This window comes from Sinocyclocheilus anshuiensis, unplaced genomic scaffold (genome assembly GCF_001515605.1).
Source record: "Sinocyclocheilus anshuiensis isolate Anshui unplaced genomic scaffold, SAMN03320099.WGS_v1.1 scaffold122, whole genome shotgun sequence".
NCBI classification, from domain to species: Eukaryota; Metazoa; Chordata; class Actinopteri; order Cypriniformes; family Cyprinidae; genus Sinocyclocheilus; species Sinocyclocheilus anshuiensis.
The window spans coordinates 407,833-422,137 of record NW_015544153.1 but is presented as its reverse complement, the minus strand read 5'-3'; the positions used below and the strand labels follow the sequence as shown (position 1 = coordinate 422,137).

The following is a 14,305-nucleotide window of genomic DNA, read 5'->3' as shown; positions in this document are numbered from 1 at the left end:
TCCATTTCTTAATTTTAATTTTTTTTACAAAGACAAGTTTTTACACAGTCATCTGTCACATATAAACCTCAGACTTTTTGGCTCGTCATTTGTGTGTGTTTACACTGTACGTCCATCTGCACTGTACTTTTTTGCTAAATTGAATATAAAAATAAACTTCCTGCATACTGATGTTCAAGAGGATCAGATTTAGTGCTCATAGCAGCTCTTTGTATGTGCATATTACATTTACATTCATTTATTTAGTTGACTTTTTTAACTACAGTCATTTACTAAACATTATGTATACTTTCTGCTGCAGGCTGCAGAACGAGGCCTATGTGGACACATCTGTAGAGGACGGCAAAGGAAAAAAAATAGAAATTGCACGGCAATTGGTAGGCCAACAACAACTAAAATTGTATTCAGGGGCCCTATGTATATGTGCTGAGGGGCCTAGGGCCCTACTGATCAGCTGACATTGTATACTCCCAGAGGCCCTAATGGTTAGCTTTGTTTGTCATTTTTAGGCCGTGACTTGAGCCTTGGGAGGCTCCCGAAACACTCAAACCAGGTCTGTTTTTGTATTCAGATCTCCATGAAGAATTTCAAACGTGAGTGAGGGTGTGTTCAGTTTTGGTGTTTTGCAGGATGACTATCATTTCTGCATCTCGTGCAGTTTGTTGTCATCCAATCAACAGGAGGGGCTGCATCCTGTGTCGCCCGCCTCAGAGTAACGGCTGACCTGGAACCTAGTTTGTCTCATCTCTGTTGCTAATGAGACCCACTACAGTCGTGTCATCCGCAAACTTAATGAAGAGGTTGGAGTTGTGTGACGGTGTGCAGTCGTGGGTCAGCAGAGTGAAGAGGAGGGGGCTCAGCACACATCCTTGGGGGGCCCCAGTGTTCAGTGTGATGGTGCTGGATGTGTTGCTGCCGACCCGTACTGCCTGAGGTCTTCCAGTCAGAAAGTCCAACAGCCTCGTGCAGTTTGTTGTCATCCAATCAACAGGAGGGGCTGCATCCTGTGTCGCACGCCTCAGAGTAACGGCTGACCTGGAACCTGTGACATATTATTGGTTTTGTGTGATCATGAGGAAGGTGAGTTAGACCAATTATGTGTCCTCTGCGTTTGTGGGTGTATGTGCGTGTGTACAGCCTGTGGCGAGAGAGCATGCAACTTCTTGTCTCACCTAAGGGTTGTGGGAGTTTGAGGAAGTGATCTGTGCTCAGTGCTTGTCACGGACTGCTTCCCTTCACTAAACGTTTGCTCTTGTGCTGTAGTCTGCTGGTCATGGCAGGGTGCTGAGAAACATTTGGACTGTCACTCTCAACAAAAGAAGAACTGCAAACGAGGAGAAACCAACAGCACCGGCATAATGGTAACGTGCTCAGTATTATTGCAACTAGATGTTTAATGAGTTCTTCAAACTTTTATGACTTATTCTGAGTCACATCTAATCTGACTGTAAATTATGTACATATCTGTTGCTCCTAAAAGGCCCTTTGTTGATTAAACTCAAGTCATTTTTATTCCTGTTTATGCCTGTAAATAAGTGTATGTAGGGTTATATTTTCCTCATTATACTCATTACACAACTGTAGTTGCTAATTTTGGAAAGTTTCCTCCTCTGTAAAGTCAACATGCTTAAAGGAGCTCATATAGGACGTGTGAAACTATATAAAAAAAAGAAGCTCAAAGAACAGCACCACACAAAAGACACAGGACCCAAACAACTCCTTAAATGGAAACTGATTAGCCTCTGTCATTAGTCAAGGTTTAATTCACCACAAGCATCTGTGACTTTTAATTCTGTCTTTTTGTTAGCTGAGTGCACTTGTTATCCATCAAGGCCTGATGCTGTCAAACCGGTGAAATGTTCACACGTTTCCTTGCTACTGAGGGCTTTCATGATGTCAGGGGCAAGGCAGCTAGGTAGCTGAGAAAAGTTTGAGGCTGGGGTGGTGATTCTGTAGGAAGTGAGCATTTGACTTTGTGTGGCGAGAGGTTTACAGAGGATTTTCGCAACAGCACCCAGAGGTAGGGGGAGTGGGGAAGTATGTCAGAGGGGACTTGCAGTTCTTGTCGGTACTTCCTCACCGCTTGTACAGCTTTCTGAAGCTTGTGTCTTTCTCAGCCTGTGCTAAAGTGATCCAGCACAATTGGCCTACAACTTACATGGGTCAGATGATGGATGCAAAGTTGACAGGAACCACATTATTTTAGGGATAGTTTAGTTTTATCCATTAATTTCATAAAAACACATCTGCTATTTAAAAATCTTTCATTTCTGAATGACTCACAATGCTTTGCATGAACCATTTTTAGAATGTGAGGAATTAGTAGGCGTTTTCCACTGGTCAAGCATTTTTCACTATTACCATGGCTATTAACATCTAGTTCTAGTGGCAAAGAGGAACATTGGTGTCATTCCAAAATAGGTTTTAAAAGAATGTTTCAGCTGTTTTTGACTTCGAAATGAAAGTAAGTAGGCTCCAAAGCAACCTCAAATCCCCCTGTCTTTCATTGTATGGACAAAAACAAACCACTGAGACATTTTTCAAAATATCCCCTTTTGTGTTCCAAAGAAAGACATACAGGCTAGGACTGTCACTTTAAGTAAGGTTTGTCCTCGTCAAATGTATCCCTATATTTGAGAACCAACAGAGAGGAAGAGGTTTTTTAACCTCAAGGGTTGTTTGCAAGCAACAAAAGGCTTTGCCAAAGTTCTCTCAGCTGTGTTCGAAATCGCATACTCTGAGTAGGTATTTCTTGTTTATTTACTTCATGACCCTTAAACAAGTATGTACTATATAGTATGAATATGCGAGTATGAATGTAATCCGAACATACTACATTCGTGATGTTCTCATTGTCATGTGATCTACCAGCATCAGTTGTGTTGCTTCATTGCCATTCACAAATCCTCTCCCATGGCCTCATGGGATTGTTCAGAAGCACCACCCCAGCCCCAAAATGCCTTGCCCCTGACATCATGAAAGCCCTCAGTAGCACCTTACCAAAAGAAACGTGAACATTTCACCAGTTTGACAGCATCAGGCTTTGATGAATAACAAATACACTCAGCTAATAAAGGCCTCTCGGGATAAAAAAAAAGTGTCCATTTCAGAGTCTCTCCTTCAGAATACTTTTCGCCTACTGGTTTACGGATACTGTGAGTTTGGACATAATACTCATTTCATATATTGCCCACTTTATAGTAGGGAAGTAGGCTTATTTGCAATCAGTCTCCTCCTATCTCTGTCATTATTCAGACCTTTACCTCAGCACAGACGTCAGCAAGTCATTATGGCTGATTCAGTAATGGTTGTGAATTGCATGTTATCATTTCCTGTTTCCTTATTTCATAAGAGCATTTCAGCTATTTCAATATCTTTAATTTATGAATGATTTAAATATGCTTTCATTAGCCAATTATGGAATGTGAAGATCAGTAGACAAAGGCATTTTCTACTTTTTTGGCTATTACCACCTAGTTCTAGTAGCAAAGAGGAACATTAGTGATGTACAATGAGTAACAAATATGGCTTTATTCTTGATTCTGTAGAGCGGGTGCTACCTCGAGATTTAAACATCTTAGGTCATGCTTTGCAGCACATTACAAACATTATGTATAGCCTGTAATCCTCTTTGAGTGAAAAAGAAATGTATCTTCAGAAAATCCAGTGTCCATCAAACAACAGTTAATTAGTTTATAATCTTATGAGTCTATACCTCTGTTGTAGCTCAGATCCTCCATGTGTGATGCTTGAGCTGTGGTTGAAACGAAGTCTAGGAATTCAGACCACAAACCCAGTGAAGGGTTCACAGCTTCCTAATGGTGCAACATATCAAAAGAAAAGAAACCTTAAGGAGCTTGTATACAAAAACAGCTGGTTTACCTTAAATTTAAATGCAAACATTAATGTTAGGCTTAGATATTTCAGCATTATGAGACTCTGGCAGGCTTGATTTAACTTTGACCTCTCCAGCTGTAACTTTACAGTGCTTTCTGTGTAAAAAGTAAGTCTTTTAATAAAAATGTGTTGAATTTTGCATCTTGGGTCAATTATATGTAAATATAAGCAGACTACAGTGTTATTATGCTAATTGTTACAGGTGATTTAGCTAAGAAAGCCACAAACTTTAATTGTATGTAGTATGTAATGCATCAAAATGTGACACATACACACGGCTGGTCTACAACTTCCTTACATCTGCTGCCTGTTGCTTGGAAACTATCTGTGGTTTCCTGTCCTAATATCCACAGACAACCACCTTAGTTCAATCACCTAGTTATTTAGACTGGAACAATTCCAATGTATGGTAATTAGAGAACCTACATTGCAACCTACCTATATTGATTAATTTAGCTTACCCTTACCCATCACCTCAGTAGAGTCCTAATACTTTAAATATAGGTGTACTATGTATTTGTAATGTTGTGAGATTTGCATACACCTTCCATCTTACTTTATATTAACTTATGTAGGAGGAAAGCCCTCTACATATTGTACTTCAAATGTCGTCTTGTAAAGGATTTAGCTATGAAATACTTATGAAAGTAACCATTTTAAAATCTAAAGTTTAACACATTCTCTTTTTTGTGTGTCAGCGCACAACATTGCAACATTTTTAAAAACATGTTTTTGACTTTGTATTTGTGAAGATCATGATTCCTTTTATAACAAGTAGCCTACATTTATGTGTACAGGAATGCGCATCTCGGTTCAGATTTTAGCTTCTCTCGTTCTCTATCTGCAGTCACCAGTGGTTAGAAATAGTGGTAAATACTTCAGTAACGGAAGATTGAAAGAGGAACTAGATGCTGTAAGTCTCAAGCATCCAGGCTTGAACCATGACTGTAAGTTTTCCAAAGGCAGTGTCTTTCACTGGCTTGAATATCAGTGCAGTATGTGAGTTAAGCAACTTGTTCCTTTGCTCTTTGTATGGGATATAAGTAAAAGGGTGACATACTGCCTATGTAAGCAGAAACACTTGCAATTTTTAAATAAGCCGTTTTTTCCTTTTGGATTTACAGTAATTTAATGCCACCAATGCAATTTTTTTCCCATTGAGATACATGGAAATGCTTTGGCTAAAATTTACCCTAAGCCTCTTCAAAAGTCTGTCTGGCTTCATTTTTGTGTGGAACACCAACTTTTAAGAATTTAGTCAATTCCTGATGGATATAATCCAGTCCTATGTATATTTTCAGTATGTTTATGTAAGTAAAATGGATTGCGGGTGTCTTTCCATATTGGATTTACACTTTTTTGATCTCAGTAGTACCATATAATCTCCATATAACAACCAAGTACCATATAATCTCTTCTGACTTCTATGGGTTCCCTCAAGAATTTTCTGTAGGTATTTAGGATTTATGATTAAAATAAGTCAGTTGCTAAATAGGGTCTACAATAGCTGTCTATTTCTTCAAGTACATGAACTCAAATCTTTGTTGTAAAATTCCTACAAATGGACGTTGTGACTCTACTCTCGCTCTCTCTCTTTCTATCTATCATCTGTCCTTCAGGGCAGTAAGTATCACTGGCAGAGCCAGAATGTCAAGCAGAGTGGTGTTGATGACATGGTGCTTCTCTCCAAGATCGCTGAAGATGCCATCGTGGAAAATCTCAAAAAGAGATATATGGACGACTACATATTTGTATCCTTGATATGAAAGGGATCAGATCACTCAACACACTCCTCTCAGCTGATCGGTTAGAACTGATTGTGCTGTTGCTGTTGCTGTTTTTAAGACTTCGATCAGGAGTTTTGTCTTCCTCTTTTGTTTACGTGTATCTCAACAGTTGGCACACACTTACTTCCTGATTTTACATGACACTTAGCAGCCACTCTTTTATTACATGAAAACAAATATCTCAGTTTCTATGTCAAATAAATTTCAACTATTTATCACAGAATCACTGTCTCCACAAAAACTGTTTTCAACATTGATAATGTGAAATTCTTGAACAGCAAATCAGCATATTAGAATGGTTTCTGAAGGATCGTGTGACATTGAAGACCGGAGTAATGGCTGCTTTAAAATGTTTTGCCTTTACAGCAATAAATTACATTTTATGATTTTTGAAAAAACAGAATTGGATTTATGACCTTAATTGTGATTTAAAGACCTATATAGGGCCTGTCTTGATATCGGTGAATCCCTTCAAACAGATGCCGTACTTCACTGACCGTGAGATTGAGCTCTACCAGGGAGCTGTAGGTCAAATACAATGAACACTTACTGTCATCACATTATATCAGTCATTTAGCACATTTATCTTGCATTTAACATGATCGTTTGATGTCATATTCATAGCCATCTCTTTTTTTCTTTAGGCCCAATATGAGAACCCACCACACATTTATGCTTTGACAGACAACATGTACAGGAACATGATGATTGACAGTGAAAATCAATGTGTCATTATCAGGTTTGTGATGCTCGCATGATACATGCTGCCTCTTTCAACACGGATTTGATGTTCTTCCTGTGACTTGCCACATTCAAACCCAAGCCCGCTTTCACATGCAGGCCACGCCTCCAAATTAAACCGCTAGAGAAGAAATATCAGGGAATTCACATGACTCGCTTCTGCTTTAACATTTAAAGAAATCCTTTTTTGTATGCATTTCCAGTTCTGAGAAAGCTGTCTGTGACCTTTCACTGTCTTAAGACGAAAGGTGCAATCTCAGCCGTTTGGCAGAGAGACACATTTCAGTATTAGTGTCATTCGCTGATATCAATATCATTTTTTACTCTCTTTGGTCCCATTCTCACTGTTGGCAGTTCCTTCCCTTATTTGTCACACCCACAAAAGCCTTTGCAGCAGTGGTCACCATTCTTAGTATAGCTTCCTTCCTGATTTACACAGGCAGTGGAGAGGAGCTTGCAAATGTTATTTCTTAATAGCTTTCTGAAACCAAAGGCTGTTTGCTACCTACTGCCCAGCTGAATACAAGTTTGTATAAATGTTCCTCTTTAGGTACCTTCCAAAGGGCCAGACCATCACATCTAATGAACTAGAACAAATCAAGTGAGCTTTAGACATAACCAAGCAAATATTTAATATCTGAACTTTTTAGTAAACTATTCAAAAACTATTTCTCAGTAAAACAGAATAAATAAGTTGAATTAATTTAGCTCCTTCAACTATGCCATTTTAATCATTTTAACCAATCACTGATATTTTACAACCAGGATAATATAGGCACTGACATATGTATCTGATTGACCAAATAGGGGCATTTTAGTGTTGCAAGATGTGTCCTGATGCCTTCCTACTTCCATTTTTTGGGTCTTGGCCAATGAGGATGAGAATAGCCATATGTAGGCATACCATTTTATTCAGCTTATGAGTGCTATCATTTCTTTTTTTTTTTAAGAATTCAAAAAGGGTTTAAAAGATGCCAACCACAACTTCTTGTTAAAGTGACACCACCTTTTAAAAGCAGGCTTGTGTGTCTGTGTGTGTGAGAGAATTTGAATTCAAATAGCACTGATGTACAAGTGGTGAATCATGTTGAATCTGGGAGACTTAACACAATCAGGGAGTTATGTTCCTGTCTTCTGTGTGTTTGTGTTCAGTGGAGAAAGTGGAGCTGGAAAAACAGTTGCTGCTAAATACATTATGGGCTACATCTCTAAAGTATCAGGAGGAGGAGCTAAAGTACAGGTAACAACTGTTTAAAATACCTTTGAACTTTTTAGCAGCAAATGGCAGTTATAAAACTTGTGCTGTGTTGTTTTTGTTGTTCAGGATGTGAAGGAAATTATCCTGCAGTCAAACCCTCTGCTGGAAGCCTTTGGCAATGCGAAGACAGTCCGCAACAACAATTCAAGTCGCTTTGTGCGTTTCACACTCACATATATGCAGCTCAGTCTTATGAATTTGCAACACGCAAACCTGTGTTCCATTACTATGAGTAACGCTAGCTCAATTGACAGGGCAAATACTTTGAGATCCAGTTTAGTCGAGGAGGAGAGCCAGACGGAGGGAAGATCTCCAACTTCCTGCTGGAAAAATCAAGAGTTGTGAGCCAGAATGAAAATGAAAGGAACTTTCACATCTTCTACCAGGTAGGAAAATGTTCTAATTATAGGAAAACATTTTTAGACAGTGTCTTAAATATAAAATGTTTTAAATCAATCACGGAGATCTCAAAAAATATATATATTTTTTTTTTTCAGTTTAACAGGGTTTAGAAATACACAACAGAAAATAAAAGGGAAATAAAAGTCACCATCAAGACTAAATTAAATATGCAATAGTATTTAAATAAGATATATTATATAAATTATATAATTTAAATAAAATTCATAATGTCTTCAATATTAAATGTTTAAAATTATGTTTTTTAATATTAAATCTTTCTCAAAGTAAGTCATTAAATTGTTTTTTTTTTAGTTTAACATGGCTTAGAAAAACAACAGGAAAAAGGAACAAAAACACTACAAAAAGATCAAAATCCACATCAAAAATAAATATGTATATGTAACATTATTTAAATAACTATTTAATATACTTATTGTTTCAAATAAATATGTTAATAATATTAAATAATATATATATAATTAATTATAAAAATATGTAATTTTTCCCAGAGCTGCATCTGGAAAATTCATAGAATTAAAGGGGTCCTATTATGCTCTTTTACAAAGTCTTGATTCTGTTTGTACTAGAACAGGCTCTCATAGGTTGTTTGAAAAACACATTATTTTTCACATATTTTACATTATTACAACACCTCTCTCCCCAGTCTGGCATGAACGGCTCGAACAGTTCCTGTATCAAATGAAGGCCCGCCTTCTGAAATACAAAATGTGCTGTGATTGGTTAGCTGGGCCAGTGTGTGTTGTGATTGGCAGCACTCGGCGCCTGGTTGGGAAATATCATGCCCCTTACCATAGCCGCCTGCGAGCTTCAGTGTAAATATTGCGTCAAAATCAAATCAATTTGAGCGTGATTTAAACCCGGATGATTGTAACCACTCTAAGTTCGTCTGCCTTGGGAAAGCTAGCGTGTCTCCAACATAGTGATAACACTCGTTGCCTTCTCTAGTGCAGCTCAACCAGGTCTCGTCCCATTCGTCGATATTTGTGATATCACAAATCCTGGAAAATATGCGTTGTAGTCAAACGAGTCGTTCGTTGTAGTTTTTGAAAAGTGATTTCTCTTAAATTAAATATCTCCTTTTGAAGTGGACTTTGAACTTTGTAACTTTGCAGATCTTTTTTATGCTCAAACAGCAACATTACAGACTAACCAAAGTTGAAAAAGTGAAAAAGCGTAATAGGACCCCTTTAAAAGTTAAATTCATGTTGTTGATTACACTAAATTTTCAGATAATACTGATGGGCCACATGGATGGCTATTGAATTAACCACCTCTCTCTCTCTCTCTCTCTCTTTTAGCTAATAGATGGTTGCACGCCTCAGCAGAGGGAAGAATTGGGAATTATGACCCCAGATTACTACTACTACCTGAACCAGTCTGGAACATACAAGGTTGATGGAACTAATGACAGCAAGGACTTCCAAGAAACAATGGTACACATTTTCATCAATATTATCATGCCAAATTATGTGTATCTCTTCTTAGATACATTGAGAACTGTTCAGTTTCTGCTACTAAGACCTTTCTTAACCCTGATTTTTGATGTCTACAGGAAGCCATGCAGGTGATCGGCATACCGGAGATGTTTCAGAGGCAGGCGCTGCAGATTGTAGCTGGCATCTTACATCTGGGCGCTGTCAATTTCATTGAGGCGGGAAACTACGCGCAGGTGGAGAGCACGGACTGTGAGTGATATGTAGATGAAGCTTGCCTATTTGCTGTTCTGAGATCACTCAGTAAAATTCTGAAACCATTGACTGTCATAATAGCGACTGATTATTTTTTATCTTTGTAAATGTTCTGTTAGACTTTGCGTTGACATCTTTTACCCTGCTTTCAACCCAGTGCTGGCATTCCCTGCATACTTGCTTGGCATCGACCAAAACCGTCTACAGGAGAAACTCACCAGCAGGAAAATGGACTCCAAATGGGGTGGTAAATCTGAATCCATTGATGTGACTCTGAACAGAGAACAAGCATGCTACACGCGTGACGCTCTCTCCAAAGCACTCTACGCCCGTCTGTTTGACTACCTTGTTGAGGTTAGCGAACAGCGCATGAACACCCAATAACCGTTGGTTGAGAGGAAAAAAGGTAATTTATTATTATTAAAAAAAAATTTTTTTTTGTCTCTCTCTGTTTGAGCAGGCAATAAATAAAGCCATACAGAAACCCACTGAGGAGCTCAGTGTTGGTGTTCTGGATATTTATGGATTTGAAATTTTCCAGGTGAATATCCTCTCCTTTTATTGATTGTTATTAAATATTATAATGAGGGAATTTTAACCTTCTAATCATTAATGAGTCAATAAGTCATATTTGTAATTTTAATTGACTCTAAATATGCATTGCCATTCAAAAGTTTGGGGTCAGTAAGAGTAATATTTAAAAAAAGAAAGAATGAAATTACTACTTTTATTTAGCAAGAATTTCTCAAGTGACAGTAAATACATTTATGATGTTACAAAATATTTCTATTGCAAATAAATGCTGCTCTTTTGAACTTTATATTCATCAAAGAATCCTGAAAAAAATGTATCAGTGTTTCCACAAAAACATTAAGCAGAGACTTATTAAAATAAGAGACTTATTTCAGTAACATTACAAAAATCGACCCCAAACATTTGCATGGAAGACATATTGTGTGTGTGTGTGTGTGTGTGTGTGTGTGTTATGATTATTTTCAAGTGTTAAGGTTCTTAAGTAACATTCTGTGGAAAAATTAGTCAATTTGAATTTAATTCTATTATTAATAACAATTCTATATTTGTTTCTCTAGAGGAATGGTTTTGAGCAGTTCTGTATCAACTTTGTGAATGAAAAGTTGCAGCAGATCTTTATTGAGCTGACACTGAAAGCAGAACAGGTACAACAAACAAACTTTCATTATTCTTTTCACTATATCTCTCTTGATGTGTGTAAAATCTCAGTCTGACAGACTTATTGTTCTTTACGTCCCACAGGAAGAGTATGTACAGGAGGGCATTAAATGGACACCCATAGAATACTTTAACAACAAAGTTGTGTGTGACTTAATAGAAAATAAACTGGTAAGCCTGTAGAGAGGCTGTGCTATATTCATTATTAATAACAATTCATAATAATAATCATTTTTATTAGCTTTATCAGCTGTAACCCCGTTCCCCCTCAATCCCAGAATCCTCCCGGCATCATGAGCGTGCTGGATGATGTGTGCGCTACCATGCACGCCAAAGGAGATGGTGCTGATATGACTCTGCTTCAGAAGCTACAGGCTGCGGTGGGGACACACGAGCACTTCAACAACTGGAACTCTGGTTTCGTCATTCATCACTACGCTGGCAAGGTGTGTTCTGACTTTTGATCTGTAGTGCTTACCAACCAAAAATCTTACCAAACCCAACCTTTTGAACAGTACTGTAGCACTCCTAAATTGCTTCTTATTGCCTACTTCTTTGATTCAGGTGTCGTATGATATCAGCGGTTTCTGTGAGCGAAACAGAGATGTGCTTTTTCCTGATCTCATAGAGTTGATGCAAAGCAGCCAATAGTAAGAGCTAATTCTCTCTTTCTCTCTCGTCATAAGCATTGTTTATATTTAGAGGTTGTTTTAGGTTTGGTAAAGGGTAGAGAACTTAATGTAACAGAAAGCCAAGGACACAACAGAACAAAGACAGATGAGTGTAATCAATTTTCCCTGCAATAAGATCAACTGGTTTTCTTCTCCTAGAAAGCGCTTGCAAATTAACATAACCCATTTTTTCCGTAATCTCCATCAACATGTTCCAAACATCCCAAAATATTGATCTCCCTGGCATTGCAGTGACTTCATCCGGAGCCTCTTCCCAGAAAACCTCAACACGGATAAGAAAGCTAGACCGACCACCGCTAGCTCGAAGATCAAAGTAAGACCAATGTTTATAATAAACTCTTACTCTTTTGAGGATCAGCACACCTGCCACATTTCCTTTATCTGGAGTCACTCATTGACTGTCTGGTCCACAGAGACAGGCCAATGAGTTGGTTAGCACACTGATGAAGTGCACACCGCACTACATCCGCTGCATCAAACCCAATGAGACCAAGAGGCCCAAAGACTGGGAGGAGAGCAGGTGAGCTCATACAAATAAGACTCCAGATATTTCGCAAAGATGGTGTAAATGAACTACAACATGTGCTATTCATAAATTTCACTTTTATGTTCCCAGAATGAAACATCAGGTGGAATATCTTGGCTTGAGGGAAAATATTAGGGTACGACGTGCCGGCTTTGCTTATCGAAGAGGATGTTTTTTAAGCGCGTTAAGTAAGCCTGGTTTACATAATAAATAATAGATTTGCATTCAAATACATCGCAAATATGGACACATTTAATTGGATTAATGCCGAATGAGAGAGGTAGGCTGCGTGAGAACGCCATTTGCTTTCAGTTTCGGATTGAATTAGCCAGCCTAATTCGTTTTGGCTTGTTTAGCAATTTATATTTTTCATTCTTGTTTTCTTCTGAAACCGTTCAAAATAGCCTATAGGCTAGATATTGTGTTTATTGTTTGTATATTATAACATTTAGCTTTATTTACCGGTGTTATTTATGAATGTAATAATGCGGTTTCTGCTTATCTGTGTTTAACCTAAACTAGGCTACAACGTAACATTAATGTAGACCTATACCGGTATCTAAATATGATTTTATAATTTTATGCTATATAGACCTACCACATATACCCTCCACTGGATGTAGAATGAGCAGCAATAAACGACATTTTGGCATTTTGTAATACTTATGTGGATATTTTGGTGAAAGTAACTCAAAAGTAGTGTAACACATTACAATTCAGAGACAGTAATATTGTAATGTAACTAATTACTTTCAAAAGACAGTAACTAGTAATATAAAATGTATTACATTTTGGAAGTAACCTGCCCAACACTGGGTAAGAATAAGCCTGAAAAAATATGTTGGACATAAAATATCTTTTAAAATATGTTTTATATGGGTATTTTAGTAGCATTGCAGTCCAATACTTGAAATAGCTCTGGGGTTTTCCAGTTAAGTAAATTAACCTCAGATGAGGGAGCTCAAATAAATTAGTTTTGGGTGTTAATCTCTGCGGAAATATCGCTGCTGTTTTAATCGTGACCTCTCAGGAGTGCTAATTTTAGGGGTGATTTCCCAGGTGTGTTAATCTCTGCGCTAGTGTCTCAGGTAACAGAAAAGCACTTGTGTTTTGCTAGGTACGCCATTCTAACAGCAGAGACGTGGCCACATTGGCGTGGTGCAGAACAGCAGGGCGTTTTGCACCTCTTGCGTTCTGTAAACATGGACACGGATCAATACCAAATGGGACGCGCCAAAGTCTTCATCAAGAATCCAGAGTCGGTGAGGCTCGGAAATCACAAAATTCATAAAAAAAAAATAAAAAGACTTAGGACACCTAAAATAAGGCCTAAAAAGAAGGGCATAAATAAACTGTTGGTCAAATCTGGACTTTCCCTTAAATCCTGTTTCAACTCCCATTTCTTTTAACTGCAGCTATTTTTGCTGGAGGAGATGCGAGAGAGGAAGTTTGACACATTTGCCAGAACCATCCAGAAGGCGTGGAGGAAATACATCGCCAGGAAGAAATATGAACAGATGCGGGAGGAGGGTGAGTACAAGTTTATAAAACCTGGAGACTTCTTCCATAGAGCCTAACATGCCTAACAGCATCCTAACAGTCACAGAACTTCATAAGCAGTGTTGGGAGTAACGCATTACAAAAGTAATAATATTAGAGTGTGATTTTTTTTTTTTTTGCGGAAAGCACGTTAAGTACAAAAGCATGGTTTATACATAGTAAATAAGTTTAGCATTCAAATACATCGCGAATATAGAAACATGGATTCGTGCCGAATGATAGAGGTAGACTGCGTGAGAACAAAGGCGTTTGCTTTAAATTTTGCTTTAAATTAATTCGTTTTGGCTTGTTTAGCAATTTATATTTTTCATTCTTGTTTTCTTCTGAAACCGTTCAAAATAGCCTATAGGCTAGATATTGTGTTTATTGTTTGTATATTATAACATTTAGCTTTATTTACCGGTGTTATTTATGAATGTAATAATGCGATTTCTGCTTATCTCTGTTTAACCTAAACTAGGTTACAACGTAACATTAATGTAGACCTATACCGGTATCTAAATATGATTTTATAATTTTATGCTATATAGACCTACCACATA

At 37.7% G+C, this 14,305-nt stretch overlaps 1 protein-coding gene across 1 annotated transcript in view; it reads left to right on the top strand.

The window, feature by feature from the left end:
- The first annotated feature begins 1,254 nt into the window (after positions 1-1,254).
- The window catches only part of LOC107695252 (unconventional myosin-If-like), a 19,444-nt gene continuing 6,393 nt past the window's right edge, over positions 1,255-14,305 (top strand). The window contains exons 1-20 of the mRNA XM_016495063.1: positions 1,255-1,361; positions 5,517-5,648; positions 6,119-6,208; positions 6,329-6,423; positions 7,578-7,665; positions 7,750-7,839; positions 7,938-8,069; positions 9,405-9,539; positions 9,659-9,791; positions 9,952-10,148; positions 10,255-10,335; positions 10,886-10,972; positions 11,070-11,156; positions 11,264-11,431; positions 11,550-11,635; positions 11,909-11,990; positions 12,091-12,197; positions 12,294-12,386; positions 13,321-13,465; positions 13,619-13,733. Coding sequence (XP_016350549.1) covers positions 1,359-1,361; positions 5,517-5,648; positions 6,119-6,208; positions 6,329-6,423; positions 7,578-7,665; positions 7,750-7,839; positions 7,938-8,069; positions 9,405-9,539; positions 9,659-9,791; positions 9,952-10,148; positions 10,255-10,335; positions 10,886-10,972; positions 11,070-11,156; positions 11,264-11,431; positions 11,550-11,635; positions 11,909-11,990; positions 12,091-12,197; positions 12,294-12,386; positions 13,321-13,465; positions 13,619-13,733 — 2,146 coding nt within the window. The 5' untranslated portion in view covers positions 1,255-1,358. The remainder of the gene's footprint in view (positions 1,362-5,516; positions 5,649-6,118; positions 6,209-6,328; positions 6,424-7,577; positions 7,666-7,749; positions 7,840-7,937; positions 8,070-9,404; positions 9,540-9,658; positions 9,792-9,951; positions 10,149-10,254; positions 10,336-10,885; positions 10,973-11,069; positions 11,157-11,263; positions 11,432-11,549; positions 11,636-11,908; positions 11,991-12,090; positions 12,198-12,293; positions 12,387-13,320; positions 13,466-13,618; positions 13,734-14,305) is intronic.